General features: G+C 37.2%; 1 protein-coding gene and 1 long non-coding RNA gene across 3 annotated transcripts in view; one reads left to right on the top strand and one right to left on the bottom strand.

Moving 5' to 3' along the window:
* The window catches only part of LOC116047053, a 28876-nt gene extending 11423 nt beyond the window's left edge, over positions 1 to 17453 (bottom strand). Inside the window, exons 1-4 of the mRNA XM_031295552.2 lie at positions 17303 to 17453; positions 15157 to 15423; positions 11067 to 11345; positions 10044 to 10346 (exon numbers count right to left, since the gene is read on the bottom strand). Coding sequence (XP_031151412.1) covers positions 10044 to 10346; positions 11067 to 11345; positions 15157 to 15423; positions 17303 to 17360 — 907 coding nt within the window. The 5' untranslated portion in view covers positions 17361 to 17453. The remainder of the gene's footprint in view (positions 1 to 10043; positions 10347 to 11066; positions 11346 to 15156; positions 15424 to 17302) is intronic.
* Positions 552 to 6461, top strand: LOC116047060. Of its 2 annotated transcripts, XR_004104304.2 has the most exons (3): positions 552 to 587; positions 3231 to 3234; positions 6138 to 6461. It is a non-coding gene; the product is annotated as an uncharacterized LOC116047060 (long non-coding RNA). The 2 variants fall into 2 exon arrangements; XR_004104303.2 differs by lacking the exons at positions 552 to 587; positions 3231 to 3234 and adding an exon at positions 5528 to 5593.
* Positions 17454 to 18908: the final 1455 nt, after the last annotated feature.

Here is an 18908-nt window from a genome sequence, read left to right as displayed (position 1 = left end):
CTGTTTACACTGTCTGTATGAGAAGCACTCGAAGAAGTCTCTGACTCTGAGAAGAACAAAACACAAAATCATTTTAACAATAATCAAGTAGAACAGAAATGGATTTGATAATTACTAGTACAGTGCCCATTCAAAATGTGCCTGTTTGGAACGAGCAGATTGTGGTATTGCTGCTTGAAGCTTTCTCCAGAAACCATTGTACCCCTAAATTACTTACAGCAGGCCCCCAAACCACTTAGCAACCACGCTGTATGTCCTACTACTAACTTACAGTGTACTCCTGCTTTAGAGAAAAACATTGTATTACCACATTTACCTGACAGATGTGGCAGATTCTGAATTTAGGGCAGAGGAAAAGGTGGAAGGCAATGCAAATAAAGAGTTTTTCTTAACTAGATTTTAGTGTTGTCTTTTTCGTCAGCGATATTGCATGTTGATATCGCCAGAGTCAGAGTTTAATGGCGGCGGTGCTGTCTCGTGATATAACCTTTCATCAACGAATTTAACACTTCAGCAGAGGTGTTCATTTCCAAACAGGGCTTAGTGGCTTGAGTGTTAACGTTGAAGTATGGATTTAATTCGCAGGGGTATTTTGCTGGCAGTAATGTTATGTGTAGTAACGTTAGCATTGTTGCAATGACAACTAGCTTATTGCTAGTGAGATAACATTATTCAAACTAAACTAAACACAACTTTTTAAGCAGCAACGTGTGTGACTGGAGTAGAACATTTACCACACAGTTGTGTTAGGCCAGATATAAACTGATAGAAAACGTATATCCACACCAACAACTCATTGTCTGAAAAACGTCTACACGGTCGGCATCATGTTGTGGTGACACAATTCCGCTGATAGTGACCGAGACAGCGGAGTTTTAGTTGAAAAACGCTGCCTGTGGAAACCCAGCTTTAGGGTTAGGTGAAGGTTGGGTTTATGAAGGGTAGAAATAGGTTTTTTATTGAGTTTACTCTTAGCAAAATGCTGGGTGAATTTAACATGGAGCTTTATTGTGAAGGGTAGACAGAATCCTTTCTCTCACTTCAGTCTCACTTCAGAATAAAGGCAGTGACTGACAGCAGTAGCTGAAAAAATAGGCTTACTTGAATGTGTGGTTGGCATAGTTGCTTTAAATTTAGGTGAATTAGGAATCAAAGATAGTTTAATTTTTGCACTCAGTGTATATATATACACAAGCATCTATCCAGAGAACAAACATTTTAATACAATCAAAACAAGTTGTACTTACCTTGTTGATAGGATGTAGCTGAAATATAAAGACATGATTTTTAGATGCCAAAGTTGCAAATGCCAGAACATCTCTTCTCCACTAAATCTAACACTCACTACCACTTACTTACACTGGTTACAAATACCTTTTACAGTTCTGTTAAGGTCTTCATTTCTTTTCCTATACTTCTCTTTAACATCATAAAGCTTGGGTCATATTATCATGATGCGCTTATACTGTTCACTGGTAGCTGCTTCAGATTTTGGTGTGCCTTGAACTAACCCTTGTTTCAATTTTGATGAGAGTATCAACTCTCATCTAATGACAATTTTGATGAATTTAGGCAGCGTATCAACATTTACCCAGACTTTGTAAACTACCGGAGAGAGCTGCTGATGATCAGCAGACATGGCTGGTTAGTGACTAAAACAGCAGGGGGCACTGTGGCTCTGAGCCCAACATCCCATGGCTGGCTGCTTCACATTTTTGTGAATTAGGAATTATTAATCCGTTATCATCTTTAGCACTCAGTGAAAGCCACTTTTGAAAATCAATTCAAAATCTAAAAAAGTCAAATATTATAAAAACAAGTTGTACTGTAAAAAAGAAAAGACATTGTTTCAGTTGTCAAAGTGCAAATGCAAGGATACTGATTTCCTCCTACTCACTCAAGTTGGATCAAATTCCTTCTACATTTCTGTTTAGATTTTATTTTATCACTTTCGTTTCACTTTTTAATCTGGATAAACCATTTACTCAAGACTAACATCAAGGAAGAACTGGAAAAGTCAAATGTGGAAATCTTTGGTTCTCTCACCATTCTCCTTTTTGTAAATGATGAATCCGATCACAGCGATGAGGACGAGAGAGAGAACAACCACTGCCACTGCAGCAGAGATCATTATGACGGTCAAGTCAGCGGGTTTCTCTGTTGAGCAGAATTTTTTTTTTTTAAAGTGTGTCTCTGTAAAAAAATATATTACAGTAAAATCTTTCATTGTTTTATTATTCATAACTGCAGAAATAATCATTTGGAAATACAGAAACAACTTTAGCAAAACCAGCTTTTTAAAAAAAAAAAATTTAACAAAGCTAACGTCCTCTTAAATTTAGCAAAGTATAAACCAAAAAATCATGTTTTGTGTGTTGCATTATTGACCTTGTACTGCATCATTCAGAGGGTTTTGAAGAGTCAAAAAGCAGCAGAAATAAACCAGTCAATGGCCTTCATGTAAGAACATTTTCCTATTTTTATCCTAAATCTCTCTTACTTGTTTTCCAAGAGGTTTGCTCATACAAGTGTTCAAAATCACCAACTCTCTTAACTGGACACATTTCTTGTAAATGGCTTGTTTTAGCCTGACGAACACAAGCTGTTTATGGGGAGGTTTGTGTTCATGAGATTTCATCATTAATTGAAGCATCTAAAATCACCGTACAAGTTGAACTGTTCCGCTCTGCTCGTGAGAACATTTAAGTCACAAAATGTTACCAAAGAGTAAAAAGAAAGTGCTCCAAGTCCTGCTGTTTAAACCAGCATCAACTGTAGCAGTGTCAGTGTAGTGCTGTTAGAAGACCTGAAGCAGTTAGTAAATATTAACAGTACAACTGTGTACAGTGGGACAGAAATAAAGAGGGAATGATCTAAAATGAGATGCTAAATAATGTTTTTCTAAAGCAAAACGGTTCTTAACTAATATGAGAGGTGGTCATGAGACAGTCACAGAGATATTTTAGATTACAGTAGATGATGCTCTGGAAGAGAGAAATATGAGAAGACTGGTGAATGCCACTTTATAGCCTTGTCTCTTGTTTGTCTCAGTTTACATGCAAACGAAGTTTTCCAAAATCTCCACTTTGGCCAGAGTTTTTAGAAATAATCGTTTTCTGTGATGAAAACGGGGTTTTCGTGTAAATGAGAGGCCAAACCGCAGGAAAATATCTGCGTCTTCCCTTCGTGTAAACAGGGCCTTATTCTCATCTGAGCTAGTGGAGATAAAGTGTGGTTGTTATAATGGGATGGAGAGAAACTCTGTATCAGTATAGTATGGCACATTTAGTTGAGTCTATACAAACAAACATATCCATATAAAGGCTTTGAACTTAAGAATTTAAGGATTTAGTATAGTTTAGCCTACCTTTGGTGTTTATGACACATATCACCAGGCAACTTTCCATAAAGCCTCACTGACAGAAAGAAAACATGTTGGTAGTCAGGGACTTTCCAGGGCGGCTCAAACAATAAAAACCAACCCCCACCATAGGAAGCTTTGATGCACTGCATCAACGTGCAGTCAAGTGGCTTAACCAGAATATAATAGACACAACAGACACTGATATGTGATTAGAAAAACTCTAAGGCCTCTCACGTCTAACCAGTTTAACACATTCACAACTAACATGCTCAGTAATACCTGAATAGTTTAATTTTAGTCATTTTTAAGTGATGTCTTTGCATCCCACAGTACTGTATGAATCAACCAGAGCCAACTGGACCGGTATATAAAACTCACACACGCTGAATTCTCGCTATGGAATTACAAGTTAAACTAAACTACATGCACATTCTTGCATAGAACTTAAAAATATTGTTCTTGAATTGCACAATAATCAAAAACATTCAGATATGGTCTGACTGATGATCTAGCAGGGATCAACTGAGGTCACTGACTTTGATCCAAAATGTCTGATGCTGTTGGTCAATCTACTTCAACCATTTCTTTAGCTACATATGAAGCTAACCTTTGAACTAAACAACTTCATCTTTACAGGTGTGAGGATGTTTGTTTTCTCTGTGAAGCTCACAGGATGCTAGCAGTTAATTACATACCCATAAAAAAAAAAAAAACACCCAAAATGTTGCCACGGCAACATTAATGATATATAGTAGTATGTATTTGGGGTATTTTATACTGTAGGTGGCATAACCTACAGCACATTACATCTAAACAGAGTTGATTTGGAGGAGCCACAGACGTTTTTTTTTCAGTTGGCTGTGATGTCATCGGTTGCCGGGCAGATTTCAGTGCAACAGGTTTCTACAGGGGAAACCAAAGCAGCACATGGTGCAGCCTGAAGATAGCTGAGCGGATCTGCCAAGTCTTATACATAAATAATCAACAAATAAAAAAACAATGAAGAATTGCAAATGACAGTATGACATTACAGTTAGATTATTTTACTCTACTTTATAAAACAATTTTTCATAAATAAGCCTATATGCCTTCTATGAGAAACATTTTTAATTTTGTGCCAAGACCTTTCTTATTAGAAAAGGGCGATACGAGAGAGAACGCAGAACAGTTTCACAAAAAAAGGTCTGAAACAAACTAAATCCTCTTTTGTTTGTTTTCTTGTCATGTGAAAAGTCAAATCCCCCTAACGTTATCTGTAGAGATTGATTTTGTTCTTTCGGCTCTTTAGTTGAACTAGTTAATTAGTTGAATCAAAAAAAGACAGAAATGTGGATTATTGGGCACTTTATTGAAACATCAATAGAAAATGAATAAAATAGCAACGCAACTTCATCTACTTAACCCAACACAAGAAGTGATTTTTGGGATCGCTCTTCAATTTATTTATGTTTATAAAACTAAGAGAGAAAACGTCCCTCGTCCCGATATACTAGCACAAGATATTTACACAAATATTATCAGTGAGCTGAGAAACTGAAAACATCCCACAACCCTTTTAGAATCTCAGCTAAAATTAAAATATAATAATGTTTCAAAACAGATCAAAAGATAGATATTATGAAACAAAAACAACAACGCACTCCTGATTAATTAAGAAAAATCTGAAAGACATAAATTATTTCTTACTTCAGCCTAGTTGGAATCAAAACAAGATCTTCAGTTTTAAAGAAATAAACAAACTAAATATTTACACAACTGGAAAATAAATGTTGAATTGAAGCTAACATTGTGTGTGTGTGTGTGTGTGTGTGTGTGTGTGTGTGTGTGTGTGTGTGTGTGTGTGTGTGTGCAGAGGGGCGGGCAACATTGATCCAACCTATCATTGTTATCTGTGATTTCATGTTATGATATAATTCACTAGTGATGCAAAACTCCGTCCAGGAGGAAAACAGATAGAGAACATTTACACCTCTGGGACATTTCTGGTGTCTAATCTCCTCAGCATGTTTCTGGATGTTGCTGACTGATGTTGCTGACTGACTGATGTTGCTGACTGATGTTGCTGACTGACTGATGTTGCTGACTGATGTTGCTGACTGACTGATGTTGCTGACTGGCTGATGTTACTGACTGACTGATGTTGCTGACTGATGTTGCTGACTGACTGATGTTGCTGACTGACTGATGTTGCTGACTGACTGATGTTGCTGACTGATGTTGCTGACTGATGTTGCTGACTGATGTTGCTGACTGGCTGATGTTACTGACTGACTGATGTTGCTGACTGATGTTGCTGACTGGCTGATGTTACTGACTGACTGATGTTGCTGACTGATGTTGCTGACTGACTGATGTTACTGACTGACTGATGTTGCTGACTGATGTTGCTGACTGACTGATGTTACTGACTGACTGATGTTACTGACTGACTGATGTTGCTGACTGATGTTGCTGACTGACTGATGTTGCTGACTGACTGATGTTGCTGACTGACTGATGTTGCTGACTGATGTTGCTGACTGATGTTGCTGACTGATGTTGCTGACTGGCTGATGTTACTGACTGACTGATGTTGCTGACTGATGTTGCTGACTGACTGATGTTGCTGACTGATGTTACTGACTGACTGATGTTGCTGACTGACTGATGTTACTGACTGACTGATGTTGCTGACTGATGTTGCTGACTGACTGATGTTACTGACTGACTGGTGTTGCTGACTGATGTTGCTGACTGATTTGCAGCGTTGCCCCCGGTGATCTGATCCAACCAGAGAACCAAAGGATGACTTTCTCACTAGAAATAGTAAAGAAAACTCTACAGGCTGACAAATATCTGTTATCTCAAGGTTGATATCATCATATCTCTGCCACACCCTAGGAGTGGATGTATGGAGATGAATGTATGTACGTGTGTTTATGTGTAACAATGTGTTAACATGTTATTAATATTGATTTAACCAGAAAAGCCCGACAGCAGAAGTATCAAACTGTAACTATGGAGGATTTCATTTAGATAGACACACAGATCTTTATCATGTATGAAGAGAGCTGGGATGCTTTCACTGATTTGAATCTCGGTTTTTTTTACTTCTCTTCAAAAATAATCATCCTCATTTAAATTAACCAACATTTAAACAAATATGTTATCAGAGGAAACGTCACTTTAAATTAAACTAAATGATCCAAATAATTTAATGTCATCATTTCATTTTGATCATATTTGGAAAATATTTTTCAACTCATTTTTCAAACTAGTTTTCTTTGTATTCCATCAATGAACATCTCCAACTAGATCCCAGCCCTGATTCTACCAGTTTATGATTTGATGATGAAGAACTGATGAGTTCAGTTTATGGAGGAGAACGTGGCTCCGCTGATTGATCCACTGCAACATGTATCCATAAACCTAAAGACACAAAAAAATTACTTATTACTTAAAAATAAATTACATTAAATAGAAAACAAAATAATTTACCAAAAATATCTGGAGTTTAATTCCACAAAGCCACATAAATACAGTATCATTTAGACCCAATATATCCACTATTCAGTCATGTAAGTTATAACATTTTGTACAATTGTTTATTTTAATTTGGTTTGACACCATTTTAAAAAAATAGTGTCACTTTTTTTTAAAGGTTCATATTTAAGGTAATATTAGACTTTATCTGCTGATGTGAAGGTTTCTGAAATCATCTGTTCCTTTCTCTTAATAATCTGACTTCACTTCTTATTAAACAGTTTCCCTTTGTTGTGGAAAATCAACAGAAAGTCAGAGATGTTCTTTACAGCTCCAACGTGTCCCAGAGGTTTCCCAGTGGATGAAGAACCAATCCCAGAAGGTTTCACAGAGTTTAAGGCAGCTCTGTTTAACAACAGCTGATAGTAGTTCATGTCCCGTATGAAGTTACTCACTGTGTTCAGGGTGATGGGTTTAGGATTAAGTCTCTTGATTCAGTTTCTCATTGACCTCAGAGCTGTCAGGAGATGGAGGGCATTTGGCTGAAATAAAAAGCAAAAATAAGTCATTTATTTTTTATTATTATTATTTTTGGCAGTGGATATTATCCCCTCTTCTAGTCACTCAAATCTCTTCTACCTTTCTGTTTTTATCTTACTTCACTTCTTTTCCTATCACTTCTCTCTTCCAGAAGGAGAGGAACATGCAGAGACTGACTGTAGTGTATAATGATGGCATGAAACTGCTTCTGAAACAACCAGGATGGTATAGTGATAGCCAAATCTTTGGTAGTGTTGGTGTGCCTACCTGTTCTGCCTTAATAAGAAACCTTATTTATTAATATATGTGTAGAATGTCAGTCTCAGAAAACAGAATGATACCAGCTTTAGCCCACATTGATTTTAGCTCTGTTAATTACATAACCATAAAAAAACACCCAAAATGTTACCACGGCAATATTAATGATATATAGTATGTATTTGGGGTATTGTATACTGTAGGTGGTATAACCTACAGCACATTACATCTAAACAGAGTTGATTTGGAGGAGCCACAGAACTGTTTTTTTTTTTCCAGTTGGCTGTGATGTCATCGGTTGCCGGGCAGATTTCAGTGCAACAGGTTTCTACCATAGACTGTATACAGTCTATGGTTTCTACAGGGAAAACCAAAGCAGCACATGGTGCAGCCTGAAGAATAGCTGAGTGGATCTGCCAAGTCTTATACATAAATAATCAGGTAAACATCTAGACTGTGGAGACATTGGTGCTCCTGTTTGTATATTACAGCTGAAGGTTGTTGAACTTTTATTAATGTATATGAATTGTACTATATATTGATTGCTATATTTTGGTAAATAGTCCTTTTTTTATTGTACTATGGACCTTCCATTTGTGTCCTGAATTAAGTCATTATTATTATTATTATTATTATTATTACTACATCATCATGCTATTGTCATTGTAGGATCCAAGAGCAGCTCCAGAGTGTAAACCTTTAAGGTGATACGTGTTTATCCTCAGCACACATCTCTCAAAAAGGTTTTTATTAATCCACTCTCCCTAGTACAAAAAAACTTTCCAAACGTCCAAAAATTTATGAATAAATAAATATACAGCTATGGAAATAAATTAACAAATTAATGTGAAAATAAAAGAAAATGCTTATAATTATTCTTTTATATGTAGTTATTTCTCTTTATATTTCCCACTAGAGGCGCAGTGGATCTGTTCTCTTTCTTGTCCCTTGGCTTCAACATCACTCAGAAACCACGGATTTCTTTTGTTTGTCAAATTTATTTTCCTTTATCATTCAGAATTCGTATTGATACGATTTCTTTCTTTTCCATCAGCAAATAATAAACTGTCCTTGGCGTACAGGGATTGACAACGGAGCAAAACATTAAAGATATTTAAAAAAAAACTTAAATTCACAATCCCTTAGCAGTACTGAGCGGTACAGTGGTCAAAAACCGTGTGGCTACAAACAAAGAAGAAAAAGTGAATGAGAGCTCAGCTGTTCTATACCAGCTGATACAATCACTGCCTCAATCAGCTGACTGTCAGAAGGCTGTGACGATACGCCACGTAACAAGATCAATTAACACAACTGACTAGTTCATAATGAGTCTGGTTTACTCTCAATATCAATGAGTTTATGCACAAAAATAAGTTAATATCAAAATCATAATTCTGGCTCCAATAACCACATACACACACTTTTATTTCTTTTTTATATTTCCAATTCTTTTTATTTACTTATTTTGCCCATTACTCTTTATATTTCAACATTTTAGTTTCTCTTTCTTTTACATATTTATTCTTCTTTATGGCACTCCTAAAGTTCCAAAACCAAACCAAACACTATCCACACTCAGCTGTTGGTTGAGGGCCATCAAACTGCCGGTCAGACTTAAAGGGACAGAAATGTCTCTGAGTGGATTATCAGTAACGCTAATAAATAAAATACTACTGGATTATCTAAAAGTAAACGCACATTAAACATTATATATGAAGAATAGAAGCAAATATGAAGAAATATCAACACATAAATATTAATGAACGTTTAACTAAAATATATATTTGTCTCTTCTAGTCATATCATAATGATATGCACTGAGCCTCACACCACTTACTGCTCAAGTTTGGAGTTCGCTTCACTTTTAAAATCAAATGATTCATTTTAAGTCTAAAATCTAAATACTGAGAAAGAAATGAGAAAATCTTTCTGTTTGAGTCTCTCACCTTTCTTCTTTCTGTAAACTAGGACTCCGATCACAGCGAGGAGGACGAGAGCCAGAACAACCACTACAGCAATGATGGGGATGGTCATGTCAGTGTTCACGTCAGGATTCTCTGTTGATCAGAAAACAACAACAATAGTCCCAACCTGAACAGATGAAGCAGTTAGAAGGTTTTTCATTAAATCAAAGCTATATAACCGGTGGGCAGACAGCACAAACATCATGGTGGTGGACAACCATCATTTCTCCAAAGCAGTTTAAAACTTTTAGTTTACATTACTGTAAAAGTAAAGATTGGTTTAATGACCTAATCCTTAAAGTTATATATTTTAAAAAAAAGAAAGAAAAGAAAGTGACAACAAAACCATTTAAGGAAACAAAACTTCCCATCCAACACATAAAATACACGAACTACAGGACTGTTAGAGTAAACTAGATGTTTGTTTCCTTCCTCACTTCTGATTCCAGTCTCACCTCTGTTGGTCCTGATCTCTGCTTTGTCCAGTTTGGTGATGATGTCGTCCTCCACACCAGAGAGATGAAACACACAGTCGTACCTCCTCCAGTCTTCAGCTGGGACTGATGAAAGGTCCAGGTCAACACTCATCTGGAAGGATCCATCGTGGTTGGGGAGGATCTCTCCGAGGTCCACGTCCTCATGAAGCTCCTCTCCATCTTTCCTCCAGAACATCAAGACTCTGTCAGGGTAGAAACCTGTAGCGTGGCAGCTGACTGGAGAGGAGGGAGACTTCTGGAGGAGAGACACTGAGGGAACCTCTGCACAGTGAAGACAAAGACAGTTTAGAGGTTCTTTATTAATATTTACTGTAGCCTATATCAATAGTATCATTCTGTTTGATGTCATGTATATATTAGTAACACATACACTATATATATGTATTCAAAGCAAATAATTCTCATTGAAGTGTAACTGAGATGGATTACAAATGGAGGACAGTGGGTGTGAGAAAGACAGAGAAAGGCAAAGAGAAAAACAGACAGATAGAAACACGGCAGAAAGAAAGAGAGAAAATGAAGAAACAGAGTGGTGATAAGTGTGAAGGAGAAAGTGACAGAGAAAATAGAGTAAAGGAAGGCAGAGAGATGAAGAGAGGTGAGAACATGAGAGAAAGATAAACGTGTGTAAACTGTGACGCAGTGGGTCTCTATATGTTTGATTTGATTTGATTTATTGGGATCTCCATTAGCTGGGGCCATAGGCTATTCTTCCTGGAGTCCACCCAAAGCTTATGCAGCTATACATTGCCGTGCATCATTATTACATTAAAACAACCACTAAAAAACACACTACAACACAGGACAACAAGGACCTAGTTTAAATTATTCACAGAACGTAGAGATGAGATTATGATAGCAATCACTGTTAATATGATCAATATGTTGTTCCATATTTATAGTAATGTTACTGTTGGTTAGAAACAAAAGAATGTTAACATTGTTGTGTCCATTAAACTCCATCAGGTCATGTGATTCTACCTGTTCTCAGCAGAGAGCTCCTCCCATAGTTCACATACTTCTTCAGCCACTCAGGACACTCCTGGGTCAGGTAGTGTTTCTGCTGAGCTATCCAAGCTTTGTTATGATCCAACTTGTGTCTGGTGATGACAGCCTGTTGTTTTGGAGCGATGAATGTCTCTGTCTTCAGGTCAAATGATATGAAGTCTTCTCCATCATAACCATCTTGCATAAAACCATTAACCTCTCCAGTCTCATCGTCCCATTCACAGCCGTACATCCTCTGGTAAATGTGGACACCTGAGAGAGAGAGAGAGAGAATTATTTTTATTAATCAATTAACCAAACAAATTTAAACAAAGAAAAGCAGCAAAATTCTCACATTTCTTTTTAATAAAAGACTTTTCTGTAATCAACTAATAGATTATTGACTAATAGTTTCATCACTTTATATGTTTATTACGACACAGACACACTGTGGTCAATTAAATCTAATCTAATCTGTAGTTCTGCTAAATATTTAGTGTTTAAAATATGTATTCTTGTCATTATTGATTATGTAAGGATTATTTTTGATGGATTAAAAAAATTGTTTACAATGTAAAATGAAATGTTGAAAACTGTTGCTCAGAAGTTGTGAGAGTGTGAGATGAAATCTTCTAATAGTTTCTTCTGTCTGATCAACACTCAACTCTATTTCATATTAAATTATATTAAACAGAGAAAAGCAGAACATTATCATATTTGAGAAACTGGAACTACAAAATATTCTGACTTTTTTCTTAATAAAAGACTAAAATAATGATCTGATTATAATGATCTTGTTGATGATGGATCAATATTCTGTAATCACCAGATGTAGTAACTGACTGATTGTTTCAGCACTATAAATGTTTATTAGACACAGACACACTGTGGTCCAGTAAAGTTCATCTAATCCAGGGGTGGCCAACCAGTTAGGTATAAAGAGCCACAAAAAAAACCGCACCATAGCAAAAAGCCACACAACACATGCACGTCCACACTACAACAGCAACAGTGTCTTCCAGATCTGATGACAGTCATAATACATAGCAGTTTTCATAGTTTTTTTTCTCACTTAGATTGACTCAGTGGGAAACCTGACAGTCTTTGTTATCCACAATCCTTTTCAGGTCTTGCTTGAACTCGATTGTGGCCACTTGAAGCAACTCTCTCACTCATCTGTCACTAAAGGGGCTTTCAAACAATCGGATTCAGCAGTGAAAGGGTTAACGAGGAAGGTGATCTGTGGCCGCTGTTTTTCCTCAGGTTGCAGAATCTGTCCTCAAAACTCTGCTGCATTATTTTCCATTTTAAAATAATTGGTAAATGTATTGGCAGTATTGGCAGATGCATTCAAATGTGCTTTTTTTTTTACTTATCTGAAATACTGTATGTTTCAGAAAAGTTAAAAACAACAATCAACCAATGACACAGCCCCCAGCCACACAGGAAGAGCCTCACAGGAGCAGGCAAAGAGCCGCATACGGCTCAAGAGCCACAGGTTCGCCACCTCTGATCTAATCTGTAGTTCTTCTATATTTCTATATATATATTATGGGATGTCCAGACTGAGGTCAGTACAGTGAGTGGTGCTGTTGAACCTTTTAAACCTGAGATGTGAAGGAGACATTCAGCATGCGCTCCTGTCAGCAGCTTCATTAAAACATCCTGCTCCTCCTCTCATATGAGGACCCAGCAGAAGCAGCCTGTGGCCCGTTTACAGGTCTGCTGTTACTAACCTAGCTCTGGGGAGCTTATTCCCCGGAGTCCTTATGGTTTTTTTCGCCCAGCATGTTTCCTTGGATTAGGGTGACACCAAAATCATGGTTGCAGCTATCACCATGGTCCTGCTGCACGCCCTGCTATGCCCTGCTACATCCTGTAGTGCCCTGCAGTGCCCTGCTATGCCATGAACTACTACAACTACTATTTCTAGTCACTGTTCCATTATCTTTATTGTGACTGTTATTGCCACTGTTCATCACACCACCAACCAGCACCGTCAGACACCACCTACCAAGAGCCTGGTTGTTTCTGAGGTTTCTTCCTAAAAGGGAGTTTTTCCTCGCCCCTGTCGCACTAAATGCTTGCTCTTGGGGGAATTACTGGAATTGTTGGGTCTTTGTAAATTATAGAGTGTGGTCTAGACCTACTCTATCTGTAAAGTGTCTTGAGATAACTCTTGTTATGATTTGATACTATAAATAAAATTTAATTGAATTGCTCCGTAGTTTAAGAAACCAGGCAGTAATGTTCCTCTATCAGCTGTGTGTTTGTCAAACTGTTTGGGATGAACTGGTTTCCTGCAGGAGAGTTCTTCTGGACCAGCTCACTGTGGCCGCTCCACTCCACTTATTCTGATCTAATCTAGTGGAGATGAAGTGGTAATGGTCTCTGCTGCTTATTATGGGATGGACAGAAACACTGGATCAGTGTAGTATAGCAGCATCCAGTCCACTCAGTCTCAGTAATGTTTCTGTTGAGTCAGACTGTGTTTCAGCCAAGAAAATACATCAAACTGTTTAATCTGTGTGTGTGTGTGTGTGTGTGTGTGTGTGTTAGGGATGTAACGATTACTGGTAACGGTAAACCACGGTAAAAATGTTGACGATAACAATTATCGTTTTCATTTAAAATATCATTATTATCACGGTGGATTACCACGGTGTGGAAACCGCGTGTTTAATCCTTCCCAGCTTCATCTGAGGCTCCTGAAGTTGCCGCGCGGGCGCACTGCGTAGCCTACAGTGCGTTTCTTGAAGTTGAAATCATGGCGGAAAGAAGGAGATGACAGCGCTCAGGACATTTATCAGCCTTGTAAAAAAGGCCATAGTAACACTTGCTCTCTCTCTTGAGATGATTGACCAATCAGTGACAAGAGTCTTCGCTTTGATCTCCAGTCAATCACCCGCGCTCAGACAGGAGAAGGGGACAGAATGTAGCAGCTGTAAACAGACTTTTATTCTTTATCATTCCTTTCCCATTTTCGGACTTGTTGAAGTCTTGTGTGTAGCCCAGAACGTAAGTTAAAACTATTCTGTAGCTTGCTAAACTGTCATGGGTTTTACTGCCTCGTTATCTGTGTAAACGTTAAAGCTACGTTTATTCATATTTCAATAAGTGTTCTGCTACGATGTGGATAAGTTTAGCCCGTGGTACGACATGACATTTATTTGGAGAGAGAGAGAGATATATATATATTATCGCCTTGATAATATTGCTGTTGCTGTGTTTCTTATTGCATAGCTGATAGATTTGCAGATTGTTTAATATTACTTGTGCAGCCACGTGTTGATATTCAGGTTGTGTTAGGGCAATTTGCTAGCAATGCAATCACCAGTAAACAGACTAGCGCTGTGGAGCCATGTGCTTAGCTATTAAAGGTGTATTACACTGTTTGCTCCGTTATGGATACGTGTGCTGTAATAGATGTGGCTTATTCTCAGTTTGTGTTACTGAGCAATATGTTACATTTATGTTAATTATTACAGAGAAATGAACGTAATTCTTAGTATGGTTTCTTGTTATATGCTGGTGGGTATAACATTTAGTTTTGGTAAATAATGTTCATAGTAAGTCAGACGCTTATTAATGTGCATTATTATTTGTTTATATTTCAGAACCACATCCAACTTCACATGTAACGTCAAATCCAACTTCATAGTTAACTTCATGTTGGAGTTGTAAATAAATCTTCCTGGATCTCAAAGTCAGACATCTGTGGTTCAAGTTCTTACCGGACCCCCTACAGTGGGCCGGTGTTTCAGCAGCCTATTTTCAATAGTTTTTACAAGCCTATTGCCTATATTTTTGTAATATAATAAACATTGTTACACTTTTTGAAACAATTTCAGCTTGCGTAGGCCTATCAGTGCTTTCTGAACATATTGAACACACTTCTAAAAATACCGCGAAAATACCGAAAACCGTGATAATTTTGGTCACTATAACCGTGAGGTTAAATTTTTATACTGTTACATCCCTAGTGTGTGTGTGTGTGTGTGTGTGTGTTAACATATGTTTACTAAAATAAAAGGATGAAAATATAAACAACATTTTATCAGTAGAAAGTGAAACATAAACAAACCTCCAGTTTGGTTGAAGCGCTGCTTTGCAACTTCAATGTTGGCTTTGAAGGTCTGCTGGTGACCCGCAGCGACCTCAGTCTGCGTCTGCCAGTACTGAGGATCATCTGCTGTGACTCTGCTCATCCAGTCCTGTTTGGGTTCTTGTCTCTTGGTGTTGCTGTCATAGTGAACCATCTCAACTTCATCAACCAATCCAACAGACACATACTCTGGAAAGTTTGGGACTCCAGAAGACGAGGTGTAGAAATACTTCAGAGAGTGAGTCACTGTAAGAAAATATGAATGTAATAATGTCAGTTTTTATATAACTAGGGATGTAACGATGCACTAAACTCACGATCCGATTCACGATTTTAAGTTCAGGATACGATTGAAAATCAACAAATTAAATAACAAATAAATACATTAATCCTGAGCACATATAAAGACTTTTAAGCTTAAAACATATCTTAAATAGCCTATTATATAATTCAAGTCAATATAGAGATCAGACAACAGACGATATGAACTTACTGTTTAAATTCAAAAGGCTGTTATTGATTATGTATTTATGTTATTCTCTGCTCACATTTTGTCAAATTATTCTCTAAATATTTGTTATTTATTTATTATGAGAGGGAGCCAGGTTATATAATATATTATTATTATTATTATTTTCTCCTTGCTCCTTTTCAATCTGGAAACCTGTTTTATTTGGTACCAGATGACAGTTGATATATTTGGTGTGAAGTGACTGAGATCATTAATGAGTCCTGTATCCTGTTACAATGTCACTAATGGAGTTTACATTAGTGAAAGATGGGAACTATTGAATCAACAAAGCAGGAAGTTGTTTGGCTACAGCAGGAAAACAACGACCCCAGCTGACTGGTTGGTTCCAAATAAACATCTAAACCAGGGGTGGCCAACCAGTTAGGTATAAAGAGCCACAAAAAAAACCGCACCATAGCAAAAAGCCACACAACACATGCACGTCCACACTACAACAGCAACAGTGTCTTCCAGATCTGATGACAGTCATAATACATAGCAGTTTTCATAGTTTTTTTTCTCACTTAGATTGACTCAGTGGGAAACCTGACAGTCTTTGTTATCCACAATCCTTTTCAGGTCTTGCTTGAACTCGATTGTGGCCACTTGAAGCAACTCTCTCACTCATCTGTCACTAAAGGGGCTTTCAAACAATCGGATTCAGCAGTGAAAGGGTTAACGAGGAAGGTGATCTGTGGCCGCTGTTTTTCCTCAGGTTGCAGAATCTGTCCTCAAAACTCTGCTGCATTATTTTCCATTTTAAAATAATTGGTAAATGTATTGGCAGTATTGGCAGATGCATTCAAATGTGCTTTTTTTTTTACTTATCTGAAATACTGTATGTTTCAGAAAAGTTAAAAACAACAATCAACCAATGACACAGCCCCCAGCCACACAGGAAGAGCCTCACAGGAGCAGGCAAAGAGCCGCATACGGCTCAAGAGCCACAGGTTCGCCACCTCTGATCTAAACCTACACAGCAGCCTGTCCGGATGTGGAGATCAAATACAGTGGCAGAATAGAATAGGTTCAATATAAAGAAGTAGCCTCATTTGTAAGAAAAACATCATTTTAATAACACTAAATTAACGACAACACACGTTTTACATAAAACAGTTAAAACAATTTAAAGATTGAAATTGGCACGTGCAGTAAATCTAGTTTTGGAGCAGAAACTCTTTGTTTTAACTTGTTATTTGACTTCTCGCAGTGTGTCGGACTGCTGTTCTGCGTAGTCATGCCGCCATTTTAACATTAAGATCGAACAGACAGTTTTGGTCTTAATGCTCCGGATATTATCAAATAATGGTCGAAATAAATAATACACGTCTGCTCTTTTTCAGAAATAGGCAATCGTTCTTGACAAAAAGTCAACTGTGGCTCTAAACAAATAGGCCTAGATAACTTAGGCTAACCAACCAAAGACTTAGCTACAGACAGGATTTACTAACATTAACGTTAAGATAATGGGTTTGTTACTTTCTAACATTTCTATAATCTGCAAAGAAGTCCTAGAACTAACACACCAAAAGAACTGTAAACTCATGAATATGAATGAAGTTTATAAAGACAAGAAGCATTTTTTACAATTAACCATAAAAAGTCTTAACTGACCTGCCGCCGCGTCTTGTACCACGATGCCCAGGAGGAGAAGAACAACCAAGGTCTTCATTGTGAGCTGTATCTTCTAACCTTTGATAGACTTATTAACAACTTCTATGTTTGACTCTCCAGAGGAACATACACCGTGCTTCCAGTTCAAGGATCCAGGGTGAAGTGAGGATAAAACCAGGAAGAGCGCTGTCATCATCTGAGCCAATGGGAATTTAGACTGAGCATCAACGTCACTCGTTACTTGGTGAAACTGACCCACTGAGATATAAACGAAAGAGAAAGTAAAATGTTGTTATTTCAGCCTGTGTGAGAGGAGGGGGAGACATGCGGGACTTTATTCTGGTTTCTCAGCTTTGTTCACATATGAAAGGAGTATTCTACCTTCTGCTGCTCAGATCTTCTAGAATGATCTGTAGGCTAATGTAATATAATATAATATAATGTAATATAATATAATATAATATAATATAATATAATGTAATATAATATAATGTAATATAATGTAATGTAATGTGCAGACATGTGTTAAATCTTGTGGGAGGTCAGAGGTCACTGTCAGCTACAGATCAGATACTCTACAGTTTGTGGGGGTGCAGTAGTGTCTTATTCTTCTTGTGTTCTGTGTGGCTGATTGAAAACAGTCCTGATCAAAAATATCGACAACAAACAACAAATCCAAGAGGGCTTTCATTGATGTTGTAGTGAGTAAATGTGCTGAGGTGTCTCCTCTGAACTCCTGATGATTGGACCTGACTATCTGCTGGTCTGTTAAAACATGCTGATGATCCATGACTCTGGTCATATGTATTCATCAAATTAAGATCAATAAAATGAAATCAAATCCATGTAGAATGTATTTAGTGACAGCCTAATGAACAGCCTCACTGCTCCCTTAAACCGAAAATACCTTTAACAAAGAGGAATTCATGAAAAATCATTTTATGTTATGAAACAATTACGAAACTCCAACAAACTACAAATAAACTCTAAACTCTTTTTTTTCAGAATAAAATAATTATTAATAATAATTCCAGAAATATTCATGAATAAAACTATAATCCGTGCAAATTGTAGTAAAAATGTTAGATGTTTCACTCGATACAGTAATGTCCTCAATAATCTCACCACACACACACACACACACACACACACACACACACACACATACACACACACACACACACACACACACACTAAACCACTTTTAATGACAGAACATCTCAAAGAAAACTGATAAATAAAAATCAGCCATAAATTCAAATAAACAGTTTTCAACTTCAGATTACATAATTATTTTCATCTTTATATTTTATATTTAGGCTACACATGATGTCTGACTGGAATTATTTTTAAGTGAAGAACAAACTCCAGTTCATCACATAAAAACAGCTTCTTGTGAATACAAGCTTCTTCTAAAGACTCAGCCAGCTGCACAGACTGCAGATGATCTCTCCACCATTACAGAGAGTTAAGAACTGTGCTGTGCATGCCATGACTGAAAAAGTAAAGCGTTATGACCCACCATTATGGGAACTGAAATGAATCTATATTATACTATTATACCACACCAATAATACATACATCATCAGTAAAATCATTCTTTGTA

This window comes from Sander lucioperca, chromosome 14, assembly GCF_008315115.2.
Source record: "Sander lucioperca isolate FBNREF2018 chromosome 14, SLUC_FBN_1.2, whole genome shotgun sequence".
Taxonomy (NCBI): domain Eukaryota; kingdom Metazoa; phylum Chordata; class Actinopteri; order Perciformes; family Percidae; genus Sander; species Sander lucioperca.
Note: the sequence above shows the minus strand (reverse complement) of the source record. Positions and strands in the feature narration are given on the sequence as shown.